A 20011-nucleotide genomic window follows, 5' to 3' on the forward strand; every position below is an offset into this window, starting at 1 on the left:
GTAACATATAGACTATTCCAAATATTAACATAGTATGGAAAATTACCTGTGGGTTCTGCCAACATCGGGGGTTCTACGCGCATAACAGAAAGCGGTGCAACAATTCCCCCTTCCATCTTAGGGGCACAGCCATATAGCGGTAACAGATAGGGGAAGAGCTGGATAAGGGGTTGGAGATTTTCTTCCATTCTCTCAACTGGGACAACCACACTATTGCAGTCTAAAATGGTGACCGACCACTGTTCTATATCGATAACGACCCCAACCCAATGGCGGCCGTCCAACTGAAAAGGACAGTATAGAACGTTAACACTACTTTCCCACCGCATTGCAGGCATGCCGTCTTTGCCGAAACAACTCGAGAAGCTGAACTTTGCAATATTGTTCACAAGACTGAACTGACCATACTCAAGACGAAGCGAAATCAGGAAAGAGGCTGGCAGAAAATCATAGGTGGTTACTCCCGCATCACGAACCCTTTTCCGAATAAAACTAACTACCATGTCAGCTGCCTGCAGTTTAGAATACACATTAGGGTAGTATAGTCAGTGAAAAAATAAAATATCTCGTGTTACCTGAACTGTCTGCGGACTCAAAGATTGAAAGAAATCTCGAAAGACCGTATTGGGAACAACAAGACCGTTCCCCAATGTGTAATCCCTGTTTCGAACATTTTTATTATAATCAAAAATAAAAAGCAACTTAATTGTCGGGCTTTTGATATACCTTTGCAAAATAATGTGGGTTGTAAACGCTGCTAGTCGGAATCCATTTAGTCCGGGAACAGGGGAAAAGCCACCAATAAGAGGTCCAATAGGGCCTGCGGTAGTTAGAAACGGAGGTGGGTTGTTATCTGCAACTGGAACATTCCCCGTTTCAACAATGTTTTCCTCCTTCGTTTTACGCCCTTTCCCACGGGGGGCGACATTTTTCTTCTTTTTTTGGTTCCCCTTTACTTTCTTTGCCGCGTCCTCTTCCGGAGTATATCTGACTGTAGCAATTCTTGGGCGTTTACTAACACGCTTCTCATGGTTGGTTACCTCTGGTTGCTGAGGTTGTTCACCCACTACGTCTGCACCAATGTTCCTCTGTACATATACTTTTGTTTACATAACAGCTTACGATATATCTTCAATGTAAGTTTTGTTAAGCATAACACACCTGATCAAGTTGCGAGGATGAGGATCCCAAACAACCGGCCATTGGCGTCTGAGGTGTTTCTCCTGTCGCATCCACACAAGCCGACTCACGATGTTGTTCCTGCTACCAAGGCGGCGTTATAGGTAATTTTTGAACATACGGTTACGAAACTATACTAGATTGGTATGTAGAATAGACATCACTGAACAGAAACTTTCACAGGAAATGATGCATGATGTCACTTACATTAAGAGAAGCAATATCGACCTCCGTGGGATTAGCTTCCTGGTCACATACGTCCGTAACAGGTTCAATAGGGGTAACATCCTGATAAATATATCTATGAATAAGTTGCTGAGCCAAAATGAATACGATACTATTCTGTTTGACAACATAGCATAGTATATTTACATTTTTGAAAAGTGGTATGGCACCAAAAAAACTTACTTGCTGCACCGCTTGTGTTGGAATGTCTGGGGATGGGGCCACTTTAGTAGGGGTAACCTCCTTATAAATAAGTATATGAATCAGTTGCAATGCCATATATATTTCTATTTTTCTACATAGAATAGTATATGAACATATTAAATATGTGTGTGGTACAAAATAAACTTACTTCTGGCAACGGATCTGTTGAAATGTCTGCGGAGGGGGCAACTTCCGTTTCCGCACTTCTAACTGGGGAGACCTACAAATAATAGGAGGCGTGGATATTTATGTGAGTCCCTCATATGAACAACAAACCAGTCAGGTGAGCACCGTTTTTTCCATACTATTGGTTTTATAGTATGACATCGGATAGTTAGTTACCTCTTCACGTGAAATGCCCTCTGGTTCAACGTCCCCTTCAACTCTTAAGGAATCCAAAACCATGTTCACTGCATCATCCGGATGCAGACAATCGGAAAGTACATCAGTTGCCTTCTCCTTACCCGACGTGCCGTCGCCACCGTTACCTGCGGTCACATCTATTACAGTATAAGCCGGTAATCCTCATATACATTAAGTAGAACGACAGTTTCCAGGTTTCATACCTTGTTGGGCAGCTTCTGTTTCTGTGGGTGTTCCATCATCATTGACAATGCCTTGGTTTCCACATCCTGCAGTCGCATCCTCCCGCAATTCGTCACTGACATTAGGCGGGTTACTCGTTTCACCATCGCCGTCCCCTACAACATTATATAAGTTGTTAACCATTGCAACATATGTATCCAACAATGCAAAAACCAAATCATCCTTGCGGCCACTTACTGCTTCTAGGTGATGCTCTACGAGTTTCCTGATACATTGTTGTTCTTCCCGCTGATTGTGGAATCAGAAGCTTACGAAATTCACCTAGCTCACGGTTGACAAGTTTCATTTCCCCGCCGATGGTTTCCTTAAACATCGATATTTCTCGCAGCACGTGACTTTTGATATTAACCGCGTAACCCTCAAACATTGGCATCGCTTGTGCCACAACCGCATCCGCTGCAGCACGTGCTATACGATCGACATCACGACCTTCTCTCTGGGGGTTGTTTAAGTTTTGGGTTGTATCGTTCCGGTCATCCGCAACTCCATCCTCGCCCTCGATGCCTGATCGGCCACCAACTCCTCTACCCTGACGCGCATCTGTAGCCTTTACACCACCCCGCCATGTATTAAGCTCGAAAGGGAAGTCCTCCCGAATCAATGCAAGAAGGTTCCCCACTTCGAAATCGTCGACTTCATCAGGAAATGGGGGAATGTCAGAACCTTCGCATAGGAGTGACCTCACATTAGCCTGGTCATAACACACAACACAATATATCAAAATCATACTATACTACATGCAGTTATAGTATAAAGCACGTAGGCAAAAACGTTTGCAATCAAAACCTATAGGCAACATACTAAACTACTTCCAGCTATATCATAGTGTAGTAGCAGAGGTAAGAATTCAAATCCAATCAATCAGAAGCAAACTATAATACGAGGCAAGAAATATGTAAATAAGGAACATACCATGCCAATAGTCTCCATAGTTTGGACCGTAACAACATTTATCCTGACACTCCGCGCACACACACCATCAATTATGTCCTCGACTGGTAGGGAGTCGTCCAACAATTCTTCAGCTGCCCTTGAATCAACTATAATCTGGGGACAACAACATATGGTAACAAGGACAATAGCATGTGCAAATCCTTGAATTGCCAATGTGTCTTGCGCATATTGTGAAGCCGATCTTGGCTTCGCACTTGAGACCGTTAAAACAAACGACTCCCGGCCCCATGGATAGTCGAGGAACTTCTGTAAATCCGCAAGCATCTCCACAACTTCAGGTCTTATCTGCGTACACCCACTGGTTGGACACAAAATCCCTTCCACTAGCAACAGAAGTGACAAACGTAGTTTCGTTTCTTCATCTTTCCATTTGTCTTTCTGTGCCAACCGCTGGACAATCCACTCCGGAGTAATCTTATCCTCCTTCCCAAACAAAGACATCCACACCCCTCCCTCGGGAACGACTTGCTTGCCCTTTGATTTTCCTTTTTTTTCCCTCTTACTGCAGCCTGACTACCATCACCAGTTGATGGAGGGATCCCGCAGTTAAGACCCGTTACTAAAGCAAAGTCTCCAATACCATACCTTATTGGTTTCCCCGCAAAACGCCACCATAGTTCGTACTTCTTCCGGGTAACCAACTGGCGCGCCAACAACTGGTGTGCAAACATAACTGAAAATGTATGGGACCCCATCTGCATTATTTGGCGGAATTGGGATTCTGCTAACATCTCCTGCTGCGCAACGGTTAGTGATTCTTTGATAACCTCAATCCACCTCAAATTGAAGTAATTATTAATCCGTTTACGCCCAGTTGGCTCGTACCCTGTCTGATACAACTGCTCTGGCAACCCTAGCTCTTCCATCCTGCACATTAATAGAGAATGCAGTATTCATTATTCGAAAGCTCAACAAAACAACAAACCATTATTATACTATACTACGAGTAATTATAGTTTAACAGACATGACAGCGGTTTTTAGAGCAAATAAAACAGAAGTATACTAAACTACTTGCATCAATAGTATACTAAATTATAGTTTAACAGATAGGAAAATGTATTTTAAGCTAATAAAATAGAAGTAAACTAAACTACTTGCAACAATAGTATTGTGTATTAAACAATTTCAGCAACAATTACTATCCTATGTTGCTCTCTACATAAAACGAGCCTAGTCTGATGGAAAAGAACATAAAACCACTTAACAATGAAACTGCAACAAATGAGAACCGAATACTACTATCATATGGTCATATAGTATATAGATATAAAGCCTAAACAAACGCGCTTCCCTGTTGTAGGAACACTGGCATACTATACTATACTACAGGCATATGTAGTTTAGATTTACGAATAAATTGGGTTATGGTCCTATCAAACTATATCATTTCACTAAATAGTTGCGTTTCCCCTGCATCCTACCAAATTATGCAGTCGGTTTTTAGAGCAAATAAAACAGAAGTATACTAAACTACTTGCATCAATAGTATACTAAACTATAGTTTAACAGATAGGAAATATGTATTTTAAGCAAATAAAATAGAAGTATACTAAACTACTTGCATCAATAGTATTGTGTATTAAACACTTTCGGCAACAACTACTATCCTATGTTGCTCTCTACATAAAACGAGCCTAGTCTGATGGAAAAGAACATAAAACCACTTAACAATGAAACTGCAACAAATGAGAACCGAATACTACTATCATATGGTCATATAGTATATAGATATACAGCCTAAACAAAAGCGCTTCCCTGTTGTAGGAACACTAAAACTCCACAAAAATCTAAGGTATACTATACTACAGGCATATGTAGTTTAGAATTACGGAAAATTGGTTTACGGTCCTATCAAAGTATATCATTTCACTAAATAGTTGCGTTTCCCCTGCATCCTACCAAATTATGCAGTCTATTATTTACTCATCTCCCGCATCAAACAAGATAGAAAACTAGACTATGTACACTCGTAGTATAGTTGTAGGAACAATAAAATCCACACAAATCAAAGCTATACTATACTACAAGAATATGTGGTTTACAATTAACAAAAAATCAGTTTGTTTTCCTATCAAACTATAATTACTTACTCATCTCCCTCATCCAACAAGATACAAAACTAGGCCATGTACACTCGTAGTATAGTTGTAAGAACACTAAAACTCCACACGAAGCAAAGATATACTATACGACTGTCATCAGTAGTATAGTTTAGTGATAGGGCGAAAGTTTGTTATTGAAGATTTGCAACCAAATCGAGTACATACCTTTCTTACTCGTTGATTCCCTTCGCTGGCGGACTCCTCTATGCAACCGTCGAATTGCGTCACCAATTAATCTGATAAACCATCCGTTTATACAATCAACTATCCGTCACCCTTTGCATTTGATATCAATTGTAAAGAATCAAGCTTTTTACCTTTCACCGTCTCTTTTCTTCGCTCACTGTCGTCGCCGTCGAACCACAGAAACCGTTGCTATCGGGTGCAACTCTGCCGTTTCTCCGATAACCCTCTTTATCTGTTTATGCCGTCGTCCGATTTCAGAAGAAGATCCCTAGATTTTCTTCACCCTTTCGCCGCCGTAACCTTCTCTCTTTCGCGTTCAACAGTAACTTTAAAATTGGGACTTTTCGGTTTCTCCAGAATAAAGGGCGGTTTCCACGCGCAGGTAAGGGTATTTTTGTCATCACGTGCTATGATATGTATAATATCGTAGCATCCCGCTCAATATGGTTAACGCCTGAATTTAAATCCTACTATAGTTATGTGTCCAAATTTCCCATAAGCTAAAGTGGCCTTTGCTGTAAAAAGTACATTTTTCTTTTGAATCAAATTTAATATTTTATTCAAACAAAAAAAAACAGAAAAAGAGGTATTGGTTAAGAGTTGAACTTTATTTGGCGGGTTAAGCCAGCCCATGCAATAGTGCAACGCAAAGGCGACTCACGAAAACCCAGATAGCAAGCTATCTTTATAGACTTTCTCCCTTAAAAAATAGAGTTAATATCGTGTGGACCGATGGTCCATATATCAGATATTAAACTAATAAGAACAGATACTACACTTGATCTTAGCCAAAAGGCCGAGAAAGGTATGAATTAGAAGTTAGACTCAGGCTTTCTTTTTATATGCGAAGCTTATAACCAATGCATCTCTATCTTACCGAGGTGGGACGTTAGAAGTATCCTTTATTCTGTGGTGTCTGTCTATAAGGCATAAGCAAAGGCAAAACGATGACGTTCTAGACTACAAACAAAAATGTTAACTGTTGCAATTGGTCACAGAAACTTCACAAACCCAGAAGAAGAAAATGGAAACTTTAAAAAGTTATACAAAAGATTTTGTTCAGTCTTTCTCCTCCAATAGTTTTCCATCTACTTATTGGTGGTCTCTTGTGAGACTGTTGTTAAAAAGATTTTTATTGCCTCTTAAGACGCTAAATACAGCTTTTTTCTCTAACAACGTATAGCCCAAGTCCTGAAACTCAGTTGGAGATCAATGCAAATGCACAGTGTAGATACAATCTATCTTTTATTTTTTTTTGGGTAAACTACGATTCATTCATTCATTAAAACTAGAAACAGAGTCATTCTCCAACAGAGGAGGAGTTTAGGGATACAAGAGCTGACTTAGCCACTTCATCAGCTGCAACATTACTTAATCTAGGAATAAAATGAAAGGAGATAAGATCGAAAGATAAACTGAAATGATAAATATCAAACAAGATGCCAAACAGTTCCGGGCGTGATTCCTTAGCTCTAATCATGTTGATAAGAACCTGGGAATCCGACAGAACTATCAGCGATCGGACATTTGACGATGAGGCAGTCATAACCGCCACGCGAACAGCAAGAGCTTCTCCGACGAGAGCTGAAGTAACTGAGGATCGAGAATCCTTAATGGGTGGGAATATGGGGACATCCAACCCTGAAAATAGCCCACCTAAACCACAATTACCAGTGTTTTGATCCCAAGCTGCATCCACATGGCACACAACTTGTCCACGAGATGCCTGAGGAATAGATGGAGGAGAGGTCTGTCGTTTGCCCATATGCGTGTGCTCCTCCGAAAGCAGTTGAGCTGCTGCCCATTCTTTAGCGTCAGTGATGCTTTTGTTCACCACTTCCCACTCAGTAAAGGCTCTATTCTCATAACACAGTTTGTTCCGAGCTTTCCACAAATTCCATAGAAACAATGGCCAAACTAGGGTATCACACCCCACAGGAGGAAGATTGATGTAACTCTTTCCATTTTTAAGCAAGCTCGAGATAGTGGTATTAGGACCCTCTGGGATCGCCGTCACTGGGAGTAAACTCCAGGCTTGAGCTGCAAACGGGCAGAGCAGGAATACATGTAAATCATCCTCAACACCTCCACATCTTGAGCAGGGGAATGAAGCCATGCCCCTCGCTTCCAGGTTAGCGCTAACTGGGATAGCTTGTCTTTTAACTTTCCAGAGGAAATCTTTGACTTTGGGAGACGTCTTCAAGTTCCAAATGTTTTTCAGCCAGTCAAAAGGTGGGTCAGCTCCCTGGTGAGGGATCAAACCAACACGTTCCACTCCATATCCTGTTTTAACAGTGTAATCGCCTGATTTTTCCGCTAGCCACGCAAGAGAGTCAGAAGCAGGGGCAGAGCTCATGATGATCTTGTTTATGAGGTCCTCATACTGAGGGATGTGAAGCCTGATCTTTTGGATGTCCCATGTGTTGGTGAGCGGACAGAGCAATTCACTTACTGTCATGGAGACTGCGTTTTGTGGTGGTGGACCTATAGGCGTTAAAGGTATCGAAGAGGAGAGCCATGGGTCACCCCAGACTTTGATGCTTTCCCCATTTCCAACCACCCAGCCAAGCCCCTTACGAAGTACTTCCCTTCCCGCTAAAATGCTCCTCCAACCGTGAGAAGCCGTCGAGGGAACTTCACAGTCCATAAAAGAGGACGACTTAGAATATTTTCCAAGTAGAACTTTTGCCACCAGTGAATCAGGATACTTAATGAGTCTCCATCCAATCTTTGCAAGCATAGCATCATTGAAAGAAAATGCATTAAAAATCCCAAATTTTTTGAAACACACACATTATAATAGCTTGATATAGAAAATATGTTACTATTGTGCAAGCAGATTTATACAGCGTAAGTGACACAAAAGGTTAACAATTACACATGAGCGAGCATAAGCTTGCGAGTTAAGCGCAAATTGAGCACAAAAGGTAGAATACAGTACTACTGTGTAGTCCAAGAATAGAGAGGATCTCTAGGAGGATCTTTCAGTGATGTCTCAATCCGCTTGAGTTCTTTTGCTACTTGGATCATCTTTGGTCTATCTTCATCTATATCCTCGCAGCAACTCAAAGCGAGCACCACACAACCTTCCACCTGCATTCTCTGACCACTTGTGATGTCTTTCATTATTACTGGATCAATCAGTTCATCGATCTTTCCCTTCTCATATAAGCCTTTCACATAGCCAGCAATATACTTGTAGTACCCATCAGATCTAGCATAGTCGTAAGCTGGCCTGCCCGTGAGAGAAACCAACAAACAGATTCCAAAGCTGTACACATCAGTATATTCCGTCACGAAACCCGTGCTAAAATACAATGGATCGCTGTACCAATATGTTCCCAGAACCCTTTCAACTTCTGTTCCTAATTTTCCCTCGGGGAGTGTTATGGAGAGCGAGAAATCAGACAACTTTGCGGTCCAGTTCTTGTCCAAGAAAATATTGGTTGGCTTGATATGTCTATGTATGATGATCTTAGGGAACGCCATGTGAAGATAAGTCACAGCATTTGCAATTTCCTTTACAATCTTCAACCTTAGACTCCATGGCAATATAGCTTCCTCCCCGTTTACCATAACACGTCCTTTCTCATTAAGAACTCCATGTTCTGCATATTCAAACACAAAGACCGGAAAACTAAACTCGAAACAGCATCCAAATAGTTTCAGAAAGTTGCTGTGGTTGCTCATCCTAGCAGACAAGACAATGTCATTGTATGCCTCTCCAACTCCGCCTCCTGTAACTATATGCTCGGAGTATCTCTTGATCAAATAAGACTTGTCTTCGACGTTACCTTTATACAGTTTATAGTCCCACTCCCCCCAGACAAGAGAACTAGAATCAAAGCTATTAGTGGCTTCAATGATCTGGGAAGAAGAAAAGCTGCGTATAGGAATGGATATACCATTACAATCAGCGATAAGTTTTTCTAAGAAGGTGCTTCCATTCTCCGTGAACCACTTTTCTTCCTGTATGTCTTTTTCCTTGCTTTCCACAGATGATCCCAATCCTAGACTCTGCTTCAACTTCTTCACCATCGATTCCATTTGTCCAATAATAGTTTTTTTTCCGGGAAAAGATGTTCACAGATTTTCTCCAAAAGACAAGAAAAACTTCAAAGGTGATTTTTAAGAGTCAACCTTAATCTTTTTGAGAGCAGACAACATAATAGTACCGCATCTGCTTTTAAGAACTGAAGAAGGGACTCTTCTTGACAGGGACTCATCATCTGCTTTTACGAAGTGAAGAAGGGACTCTTCTTGACAGGGACTTATAACCTAACTCACCCTCATCACTACAGAATGGGTCCACAGAACGAACTGATGGGCCATTCTCTAAAATGTTTATTATTAATATCAATAAGGAAATCTATTAAAATGATGGCTCCTCTAGGGAATAAACATTTTCAAGTTTGGAAACTTCATGAAAAGTTCATACGTATTTGACTAAATGAGCACAACAGGTAAAACAGAGTACAAGATATCAAACTATGTATTTGGTGATATAAATTTTCATTACTGAAGTCAGTACTTCAACTATTCAACATCAAAGCTTGTCCGAAAATGGAAACTATCTCACATGTTCTGCTTGCTTTTAGAACCCAAAGATAGATGTATGTACCCTCAAAACTCTTTCTTAATCAGAATGAAAGTTTTACTCAGAAAATTAATATCTTATACAAATATTAATGGTTAGAAATGGGACAGCAATACACAATACACAACCTAACTGAACTAGGTATGAGCACAATCTCAAATCTTAAATCTGATCATCCTCAGAGTGATGCTTGTTCTAGAAGCTTAATCTGTTTTGCAACCAAGATCATCTTTGGCCTGTCTTCATTCCTCTCCTCACAGCATCTTAGTGCCAGATCGAGAAACATATTCATCTGACCAGGCCTCATGTCCTTCGAATCACCCCCGAGGTCAACAGCTTCTCCTCTCTCCTTCAGATCCTTCACATGTTCAAGAAGGACCGTAGAATCACCATTGTTTATAACATTTGGTGGTCTTCCCGTAAGAAGAACCAACATAAAGATTCCAAAACTGTACACATCTGAATATTCAGTCAGTATGCCCGTCGAGCAATAAATAGGATCTGCGTATCCGTAAGTTCCAATCACCCCATCTTCTTCACTCCACGACTTACCCTCAGGGAGTGTAACGGCAAGCGAGAAATCAGTGAGCTTAGCAGTCCCGTTTTTATCCAAGAAAACATTCGTAGCCTTGATATCTCGGTGTATAATGATTCTAGGGAAAGCAGTGTGAAGATAAGTTATATATAGCAATAGCAACTTCCTTTGCAATCTTCAATCGTACACTCCAAGGCAACAGAGGCGCGTCCGCCTCCGAACCAAGACTTCCTCGAACGTTTAAAGCTCTATATTCTAGGTCTTCAAATACCATCACCGGAAGAGGAAACTCGAGACAACAGCCAATGAGTTTGAAGAAACCAATGTGATTGCTTACCCGTGCAGATAACACAATATCGTTGTAAGAAGTTCTCTCTTCTTCTCCACCGACCACTTGGCCTGTAACTGTAAATCTCTTGATGGAGTAAGATCTGCCATTGATAGCGCCCTCGTACCAGATGGACCCTGATGGATCAACAAGGAGAGAACACGTGGGATCGAAGTGATCTGTGGCCTTGAAAATTTGATCGGAAGAGAACGTACGGATAGGGTTTGATATGCCGTTACAGTCCACGATGAGTTGCTGAAGAAACGTGCTTCCGTTTTTCAGGAAACACTTTCTCCTAGCCTCCTCCTTCTCTGTCTCTTTCTCTTTCTCCTTCTTCTTCTTTCTTCTCCAGCATCTCATGGCCTCTCAGATTTCAATCTGTGGATCTCCAAGTATTTTGACTAATCAACTTTCAACTTCCATTTTTTTCCAATAATGCAAAATTAAAACAATAATATTTCGAGGGAATATGAATAAGAATATCTATTTATTTATACTTCTTTGACATATTCAAATGTTGCTTTGCTGGTTAAAGCGTTGACATGCAATGTATCTCACCATTATAGTATAAATTACTCCATTGAGCTTCTTATTCTCATATAAGCCTTTCACATATTCAAGAATATGCCTGTCACTGGATAGGCTTCAGATCCTGTAAAGCAAACTGATCTACCAGTGAGAAGAACCATCAACATGACTCCGAAAATGTACTCATCTGTATATTCTGTCACAAGAAATGACTTAACTTGCAAACTATACATATGAAACTTCAGCAAAGAACCAATGTTGAGTTGGCCTAGTGGTAAAAGGGTTGCATGTAACTTCTGCCACCCGGATTCAACTCATGTTGGGAGAGACTATTTACAATGCTTGGATTCTCGGCAAAAAAGGTGAAACCATCTTTTAAAAAACAAAAAAAACTTCAGCAAAGGCTATATACACAAAGGATACCAGAAGGTAGAAACAGAGTACTTAAGCGTTACAACTAAGATTCATTTTCAGGTTTCCTTGAGACAATTTATTCTGTTTGTTTTCAGAACCTCAGCAAATGAAGTCTTATTTGAAAATCATATACTAAAAGCAATCCACCAATACAACAATACACAAACATACAAGGTATGGGCATAATCTTAAATCTGAGCATTTTCAGACCCATTTTCAGGCATCTCTGAACCGGGTGATGCTTGTTCTATAAGCTTAATCTGTTTTGCAACCAAGATCATCTTCGGCCTGTCTTCATTCCAATCCTCGAAGCATCTCAGCGCCAGGTCGAGAAACATGTTCATCTGACCAGGCCTCATGTCATTGGAATCGCCTCCGAACTCAACAGGTTCTCCTCTCTCCTGCAGATCCTTCACATAATCAAGAATATCAGAACCATGATCCAACCGCCTATCTGGTCCATACAAAACTGGTGGTCTTCCCATCAGAAGAACCAACATAAGGATTCCAAAACTATACACATCTGAATATTCTGTCAGTATGCCCGTCGACTTATAAATAGTATCTGCGCATCCATAAGTTCCCACCACCATCTCTTCAATCCATGATTTACCCTCAGGGAGTGTTACAGCAATCGAGAACTCAGTGAGCTTAGCAGTCCCGTTTTTACCCAAGAAAACATGCGTAGCCTTGATATCTCTGTGAATAGTGATTCTAGGGAAAGCAGTGAAAGCGGGATTCCTTGTTGTTACGGAACTGGTTCTCGATGCGTAACCATATATCTCTGGCTGTTCCACCGGTCTTGAAAGATGATTTGAATAATGGTTGCGCAAGAGTGCCGTAGATCCATAACTTAACAAGACCATCACGTTTCCTCCATGTAGCGTCGTCGTCTCCGGTGGGTGTTGACGTTCCATCGACATGTCCAAGGACATCAAACGCGAGGCAATGAGTGAGGAAAAGTTCCCTCCAAGCATCATAATTAAAGACATCGAGATCCAACACCAAAGGGATGTGGTGTTTGATGTTCGTCACTCCAAAGGCTCTCTCAACGTTCGCCATAGCGAGAGATTGTAGAAGAGACACTTGATAGATGACGAAAAAGTGAAAAGAAAAATTTAAGAAGAGCTGTGCTCTGATACCATGAAAGATAGTCAATAGACTTCGTTGGTTTATTCATCATTCAACGTGTTACATATATAGGAGAGATAGTTAGATGTAAGTTAGATTCTCCTAGATTACAGGATTTACAATATTGACTAAGAATATGTTGAGTATATTCTTTTAAGCAGTGTGAAGATAAGTTATAGCAGTCGCAACCTCCTTAGCGATCTTCAAACGTACATTCCAAGGCAGCAGCGGCCCGTCCTCGGAACCAACACTTCCTATCCAGTTCAAAGATGTATATTCTAGGTCTTCAAATAACTAACACCGGATGAGAAAATTCGAGGCAACATCCCATGAGTTTGAAGAAACCGCTGTGATTGCTTACCCGTGCAGATAACACAATGTCGTTGTAAGCATGCTCTTCTTCTCCCATCACTGGCTCTATAAATCTCTTGATCACGTAAGATCTTCCCTCGATGACGCACTTGTACAATATGAACCATGATGAATTAAGAGGGAGAGAATACTTGGGATCGAAGTGATTCGTGGCCTTGTTGATTTGATCGGAAGTAAACATTCTGATAGGGTTTGACATGCCGTTACAGTCGGCGATGAGTTGCTCAAGAAACATGCTTCCGTTTTTGAGGAAGCATTTTCTCGCATTGCCCTTCTCCTTCTTCCTTCTCCAGAATTCCATCACCGAACGATGATAACGTTCTGAGGGAGAGAGAGATCCTTTACTTGACTAGAGAAACAAAGATGAGGATGGTTTTTTTTTTGTAAGGGAAAGTTCTGCCGGAAATATAATAATCAACATATTTTAAAAGCAGATAGAATTTTATTTTTCAATTATTATTTTTTATATATTTCAATTATTTTTGCCTTTGAACCATCCTCGTCTTTCAGTTATGAGGATGTGTTTCGAGTCTTTCAACAAAACTTTCCCTTTGAACCATCCTCGTCTTTTCTCCGAAAAAAACTATATCCAGACAAGCATTTTTTTTTGTACTCAAATCAGAAGAGGGATTGCTTGATAAACACGACAAAGAGGAAGAAGAACTCCAAAACAAATCAACGGCTACAGTTCCATAAGAAACAGGTCATCTTAGAAAATTTCATCAAGCTTTGCAATGACAAATCAAATCATCTACTCATAATCCACCAACAGACTTCAGCAATCACATATTTCTCTTGGATTGTTTATGCACAAAACAGAGGTGGTCTGCTTGAGAACTGGCATGTCCTAATCAAAAGAAAAAAAACATTAAGGAATTTATACACATCTGATACGTTAGATGAGAGACAGAGCGGTCTCATCAATGGTGAGTGGTCACCAAAACTTCCTCAAATTGTTAGGATTCTGTTTTGAATTTGAATATCTGGTCTTAGGCCTCCATTGGTACAGCAGATGAATAAGCAGTAGCAGTATGCGGTAGAAACAGTATGCTGCAGAAGCTGTATGCTCTCATTAAAATTTTTAATAAGATGATTGGTAAAGCACTAGCAGTATACAATTTTAGTTATTTTTATAAAAGTTAGTATATAATATATTTATTTTAAAATAATCCCTATATACTAAAGTACAAGTCACTTGGTCAACAAATTTCTGACACATGGCATGCATTTTATAATTTAAAAAAAAAATCCAAATGTAAAAAAGAAAAAATATTAAAACAGTATCGTGTGTTAACTAATTTCTAGATATTCTTTTTATTTATTTTTTATACAAAAACTCCTCATATTTTTTCCACTACGTCCATCATCTCATTCTCACCATATCTGCAACCGTTAATCTTCTCAAGAGAATATTTAACTTACAGTGCCATTAATTTAAGTTCATTTTTACTTGCACATACACTCGGTTCTTTGCAAAGTATCTTGACTCTCTTTCAAAGTGTGATGAAATTTCAATTTCTAACCAAATCGATCAGAACTTTCCAATGGTCGTATCTACACTGTCAAGAGTAATTCTGGATTCAGATCAACGTGGTCTCTGGCCAAACGGTGGCAAAACAATGGTCTTCAAAAGAAATTCTTGTGAACTGAGAAAAAGAAAACTTTGATATAGATGACCGGTAAACAAAGCAAGCGCACTGCAGAATTGGAGATGAAGGTTATATTTTTTATGCTCAAATCATAATTTTCTTTATATTGAATTTATTTATCATATATTTTCAATTCTAATCTTCTTATAACCTTTTCTTTTCTTTTGCTCTTTTAGATATAGACAAAAACTACATATTACATGAAGAAAGATGCAATGTTAACAAAATAGGTAACTAAAACATTTCAAAATGGACTAAATCAATTACCATTTGCTGGAATATGTTTTATTTCTTGTGATGGTGATAATTTAGAGAACGAGAGTTAGGGAACACCCTTACAAGGCCCGAAGAAACTTTAGAAGCACCACAAGGAAAAATAAAGGAAAATGTGGTAATAACTGCTACTAGAAGTCAAATTAAAGAAAAAAGCAGGTTTAAGAAACTGGGATGATAGGGGAGACAAGAAGACTCATGTCTACTATCTACTGACGTAATTTCATCAGGTTGGTCTTCTTTTCTATTCTTGTGTTTATTTTATGGAAATATGGTGATGTTATTTTTTTTAACTCTCGGTACAACATATATACATTTTTGTGTGTTTTATATAATGTTACTAAATTCGTAGATTCTCATAAAAACTAAAACGATTGTTATGTTAATTGTAGTTGTGCAAGATATATTGTTTTTCTTTCAAATATTTCCGTGCGAATCTACGAATATTTTGTTTCATTTAGTAAATGTTTTTCTAAATGCTTTTGAAACAAATGTTGATTGGATAATGTAGAAAATAATGCTAATGCTAATACTCTACCAATCAAGGTCATAGTTTATGAGTATGCTGAACGCGTACAGTCGAAGTTTGGGAATGTTACTGCCTTCTCAAAACCTACAACTTCAACAAAGCTAAGTGGGTTGTCTATCTCTGTCTCACTTTCACACACCAATTGACAAAATGTATTGGTTAATAGTTTAACTTTGTTTGGCGGGTTAAGCCAGCCTATGCAATAGTGCAACGCAAAAGCGACTCATGAAAACCTAGATAGCAAGCTATCTTTACAAGCTTTTTCCCTTAAAAAATAGAGTTAATATCATGTGGACCGATGGTCCACATATCAGATATTAAACTGATAAGAACAGATACTACACTTGATCTTAGCCAAAAGGCCGAGAAAGGTATGATTTGCATCATAGACTCGGCTTCCCTTTTATATGCGAAGCTTATAACCAATGCATCTCTATCTTACCGATGTGGGACGTTAGAAGTATACTTCTGTATTATGTGGTGTCTATAAGCATAAACAAAGGCAAAACGATGACGTTCTAGACTACAAACAAAAATGTTAACTGTTGCAATTGGTCACAGAAACTTCACAAACCCCAAAAGAAGAGGAACGTTAAAAAGTTATACAAAAGATTTTTTCACTCTTTCTCCTCCAACAGTTTTCCAACTATACTTACTGGTGTCTCTTGTGGGACTGTTGTTAAAAAGAGTTTTATTGCCTCTAAAGACGCTAAATACAGTTTTTTTGTAACAATATATTTATTAAAATCCTTACAACTATATATTATAACTTCGACAAGACTTGGTTGTTTCACATAGACCACACTTCCCTAAGAAGCTCATATCTTACATTCGCTACCACTTCACCTACTTCCTCCCCATCTTTCTGCTTCACCTTCCCATTGTGTCCTGAACTTAGTGATACATACACTTTGTCAATAACAAACGTCAGAGGAGAATCCAGTTCATCAAGCTCCTCATCGCTAGTGTATCCTTTTCTTTGTATCACAGACGCGTTCCTCGACATTCTAGAGATGTCTCCTCCTACCTCTTTAATTTTCTCTGCTACATTGGTTGATGATGGAGGAATGTATGTAAGAGGTGAAGCTGCATAAGGGAAGGTAACTCCTGATAACTTCTGATCCGAAATACTCTGATGAAAACCAAACAAAGATTATATTGAGTGTCTAAGAGCACAGAGTAAGAAAGAATGATTTGAATTTTTTACCTCGGTGTTAAGTTCTTCTAAGACAGCTCCAGGGACATGGTCAGGACAAAACTCATCAGGTGTAAAGTTGCAGAGTATTCTTTTGATCAGTGGAAGACTGATAGATGGACATACCTATGAATCATCCAAAGAAACAAAGTCATTAGATTGATCAAGAACTTGAGAGTCATATAGATATCAAAACAAGAACCTCTTCTCTAACGGATAAGTCCATAAGCATGTCTTTAGGGAGCATAAGTAGATCGCTAAGTTGGTTTAACAAGCTGAAGTACTTCTCATCTTCTTCTACAGAGTCTTCAGCGAGGCATCTACACCAGTTTCCAATCTACAAGTGAGACAGATTATAACATTCAAGAAACATTCTCATGTGAAGTGAATGATATGATTCTTGTTTCTTGACGTTGTACCGCGTTTTTAAGCTGTGCCCCGGATCCAAAGCTTAAGTCTCCAGCAGTTATAGGGAGAACTTTGGAATCCAGAATAGGATCAGAGACAGGATCTGTGGGAATCTGGTGTTCTGATTCGCGTAGTATAGCGTTGAACATGGCTACATCAACTCTAGCTATACACTTCTCCATTACCTATTTAAAGAAAAATAAGATTACAATAATTTAAGTTACTTCCTTGGACTTTAAAAAATGTAGATTCTGAGTACCATTTTAGACAAGATAGGTAAGCAGCCACACTCATGTCCTTCTCCTCGCATAGGACAGAGCCGTGATAGTGCAACATTGAAAGCATTTTGCCATAAGCTAATTGAAAAGCTTCCTTTCTCTTGATCTCCCATTAGTTTCTCATTCATTTTAGGTTGCATATGAGGAGTGAAGACCTGAAACAGAGGAGAGAACAAGTTTAAAATACCTGAAAATGAAAACATCAGTCTCAAAATTTCAGTGAATGATATATACTTCACCTGCCACCAAACAGATTCAACTATTCTAGAGAAAATCCAGGACTCAACTTTCTCTAACGCTGCAGTGAAAGTTTCTGGTTCATGCCAGTCTAGCTTGAAACCATTAGTCCTTTTCAGCTTCTCTGAACCAGTATGCTCACTCCCAAACGCATGTGAAGTGATCTCTCTCAGAGTAACTACGTTTGATAACCAGAACGTCAATCTGAAACATAAGGAGAAAATCAAGATCCTGAAAGGTGCAAGACTCATGGTGTTAAGTTGTGTTTTTTTGTGTTACCTTGAAACATCATTTCCGCAAGATTTAGCAGCGAAAATGAGACCAGAGACTGTGTTTCTAGCGACGGTTGCTCGCTTTTCTTGACTCCAATGTTTACAAGCATGGATGTAGAGTCTTGAAACTCTTCTAGCAGGAGTGTGAAGCTTGTGAGCCGAGCTAGAGTGGTCTGGTACAACCGAATATAGAGAAATCTCGAGGGATGCAACTTCTCTTAGCTCTTCTTCAAGTTTCTCAATTCTTGTCTCCAAACTCTCAACCTTTTGTTTCAATGCTTCTTCGTCCTCACTTGCCTCTTTCTCACTTCCACTACCAATGTCATTGTCTGAAGCATCTTCTTGAACTTCTTCTACCAAATGATCCGCTCTCTTATCGTCATCATCATCAACATCTTTCACCAAGCCGTTCACACTCTCTTGTTTCTCAGCGACTTCACTAGCTTGTGCAGTTGTAACACTTTCTGCTTCAAAGACCTTTGATTCTTCCTTGGCTTCCAAAGGCTTGAGTCTTTCTTGCTCTGAAGATATTTTAGCACCACTCTTCTTCTGTGGCTTTTGATCTCTTCTCCCATTCTTTGTAGACCGATTCGACGGCACAGTGTTAGATGTTCTTCCCTTCATCATATCACAAAACTCTCTTCAACTTTTTCTCCAGGGCAGTCGAATGCAGCAGTTACTTAGCAACTTCCAAGTTAAAGAGTCTGAAAAGAAACAGAGGAAAATGACAAAACACTCAGTTGTGTATATTCCCAAAGCAAATTAGGATATAAAAAGGAAAAACGACATTATTAGCACATGAAAAAGATTTATATAATAGTACTAGAAAAGGCAAGCAATCAAATAGATTCTCACAAGTTCCTAGTTGTTTATAGAAATGAGTGCATTCGTTTTGTATCTAGTGAATAGTCACAAGAATGATTTTGATCATATAGATTTTTGATTAACCATTCAAAGAAGTATAATCAGGTGTCAGATTCAGAGAGAACAAGAAGAATGTATAGTGCATAATATTGAAACAGAGGAAACATAAAAAAGAAAATGGAAATTTTACTGAGACTCACGTCACGAGGAAGACACAAAAACAAGAACAAGAAAACAACTACTTCATCTGGGGATCCACCAATACAAGAGCTTTCTTTATCTAGAAACCGTAAAAGCAACTTTCTCTATTTTCTCTGGGTCGCGGGTTGCACATGAGTGCATGATTTATATGAGACGCATTTAATAACATTACGGACCGTGAAGATCGTGGTCGTTCTGAGTGATGCCGTTACATGTTAACCGGGCAGCTTTGTCGGTGGTTCAAGTGGTTTACCGAGAGTTGTCGGTCACATTGTACTCGTTTACTTTATGTTAATCGAAGCAATGATGATTAATGACTGTATTGTCCCTTTCACTTTCGTCATTTCAGATCTTATTTGCCTTCCACTTCCTCCTAAACAGTGACTGTGATTGAGATTCGGATTTTTATGTTTGATCCACACAGAAATAAATGTAAAGATGTTTTATTTATTTTATTTTAAGACAATGTAGAAGCATAATTTGGAAGATTATCTAGTTAAGGGGTTGTATAAGAGCTTTTTTCTGTCAACCAGTTGTATAAGTTCAACTCCAATGAGATACCAAAACTCTAATTTTGGTATAATTTCATCTCTAGTAGAATACCAAAAATAACATCATCTCACCAAATTAGTATAGAGTGAATATTGTTACACCAAATTTGATGTATCATTATTCATTCCATCAAATATTTAATATATATATTTTATTAAGTTTTATTGAATAATATAGTTCAGTTATTATT

At 39.2% G+C, this 20011-nt stretch overlaps 4 protein-coding genes, 1 long non-coding RNA gene, 2 other non-coding genes and 1 pseudogene across 9 annotated transcripts in view; 1 reads left to right on the forward strand and 7 right to left on the reverse strand.

Annotated features, from left to right (window-relative positions):
• Positions 1-4034, reverse strand: part of LOC130511407 (uncharacterized) — a 4227-nt gene extending 193 nt beyond the window's left edge. The window contains exons 1-12 of the mRNA XM_057008378.1: positions 3672-4034; positions 3127-3591; positions 2392-2905; positions 2175-2309; positions 1951-2096; positions 1757-1828; positions 1588-1647; positions 1387-1467; positions 1162-1260; positions 727-1088; positions 576-660; positions 47-512 (exon numbers count right to left, since the gene is read on the reverse strand). Of these exons, the coding sequence (XP_056864358.1) occupies positions 47-512; positions 576-660; positions 727-1088; positions 1162-1260; positions 1387-1467; positions 1588-1647; positions 1757-1828; positions 1951-2096; positions 2175-2309; positions 2392-2905; positions 3127-3591; positions 3672-4034 (2848 nt within the window). The remainder of the gene's footprint in view (positions 1-46; positions 513-575; positions 661-726; positions 1089-1161; positions 1261-1386; positions 1468-1587; positions 1648-1756; positions 1829-1950; positions 2097-2174; positions 2310-2391; positions 2906-3126; positions 3592-3671) is intronic.
• Positions 4035-6072: 2038 nt separating this feature from the next.
• Positions 6073-6267, reverse strand: LOC130512044 (U2 spliceosomal RNA). Its single transcript, XR_008945608.1, has one exon. It is a non-coding gene; the product is annotated as a U2 spliceosomal RNA (small nuclear RNA).
• A 1995-nt stretch (positions 6268-8262) lies between these two features.
• On the reverse strand, positions 8263-9603 carry LOC108836304 (non-functional pseudokinase ZRK2-like). Its single transcript, XM_018609476.2, has one exon. The coding sequence runs from the start codon at positions 9503-9505 to the stop codon at positions 8399-8401; it is 1107 nt and encodes a 368-aa protein (XP_018464978.2). The 5' UTR covers positions 9506-9603; the 3' UTR covers positions 8263-8398.
• Positions 9604-10154: 551 nt separating this feature from the next.
• LOC130510873 (serine/threonine-protein kinase ZRK1-like) lies at positions 10155-11333 on the reverse strand (annotated as a pseudogene).
• Positions 11334-11855: 522 nt separating this feature from the next.
• On the reverse strand, positions 11856-13039 carry LOC108851233 (serine/threonine-protein kinase ZRK1-like). The gene has a single exon (XM_018624636.2). The coding sequence runs from the start codon at positions 12850-12852 to the stop codon at positions 12049-12051; it is 804 nt and encodes a 267-aa protein (XP_018480138.2). The 5' UTR covers positions 12853-13039; the 3' UTR covers positions 11856-12048.
• Positions 13040-14753: 1714 nt separating this feature from the next.
• LOC130511501 (uncharacterized) lies at positions 14754-15512 on the forward strand. Its single transcript, XR_008944982.1, has 3 exons — positions 14754-15080; positions 15189-15242; positions 15325-15512. It is a non-coding gene; the product is annotated as an uncharacterized LOC130511501 (long non-coding RNA).
• A 482-nt stretch (positions 15513-15994) lies between these two features.
• Positions 15995-16189, reverse strand: LOC130512040 (U2 spliceosomal RNA). Its single transcript, XR_008945604.1, has one exon. It is a non-coding gene; the product is annotated as a U2 spliceosomal RNA (small nuclear RNA).
• A 221-nt stretch (positions 16190-16410) lies between these two features.
• Positions 16411-19554, reverse strand: LOC108833702 (uncharacterized). 3 transcript variants are annotated; one of them, XM_018607110.2, is made up of 8 exons: positions 19446-19554; positions 18212-18908; positions 17935-18136; positions 17677-17850; positions 17429-17602; positions 17212-17346; positions 17022-17135; positions 16411-16946 (listed from the first exon to the last, which is right to left on the reverse strand). In XM_018607110.2, the coding sequence occupies exons 2-8, from the start codon at positions 18829-18831 to the stop codon at positions 16605-16607; spliced, it is 1761 nt and encodes a 586-aa protein (XP_018462612.1). In that variant the 5' UTR covers positions 18832-18908; positions 19446-19554; the 3' UTR covers positions 16411-16604. The 3 variants fall into 3 exon arrangements, with proteins under 3 accessions (XP_018462612.1, XP_018462610.1, XP_018462611.1); XM_018607108.2 differs by lacking the exon at positions 19446-19554 and adding an exon at positions 19269-19436; XM_018607109.2 differs by lacking the exon at positions 19446-19554 and adding an exon at positions 19060-19227.
• Between the last annotated feature and the right edge of the window lie 457 nt (positions 19555-20011).

Source organism: Raphanus sativus, chromosome 4 (assembly GCF_000801105.2).
Source record: "Raphanus sativus cultivar WK10039 chromosome 4, ASM80110v3, whole genome shotgun sequence".
NCBI lineage: Eukaryota > Viridiplantae > Streptophyta > Magnoliopsida > Brassicales > Brassicaceae > Raphanus > Raphanus sativus.

Bases quoted from the DNA above. Each gene is read 5' to 3' on its own strand.
- LOC108836304 (XM_018609476.2), bottom strand. From the start codon at position 9,505: ATGGAATCGATGGTGAAGAAGTTGAAGCAGAGTCTAGGATTGGGATCA.
- LOC108851233 (XM_018624636.2), bottom strand. From the start codon at position 12,852: ATGTCTTTAATTATGATGCTTGGAGGGAACTTTTCCTCACTCATTGCC.
- LOC108833702 (XM_018607110.2), bottom strand. From the start codon at position 18,831: ATGATGAAGGGAAGAACATCTAACACTGTGCCGTCGAATCGGTCTACA. The intron at 17,851-17,934 runs GTGAAGTATATA...CCTCTGTTTCAG, and splicing joins TTGAATCTGTTTGGTGGCAG to GTCTTCACTCCTCATATGCA. The intron at 17,603-17,676 runs GTACTCAGAATC...TTCTTTAAATAG, and splicing joins TACCTATCTTGTCTAAAATG to GTAATGGAGAAGTGTATAGC.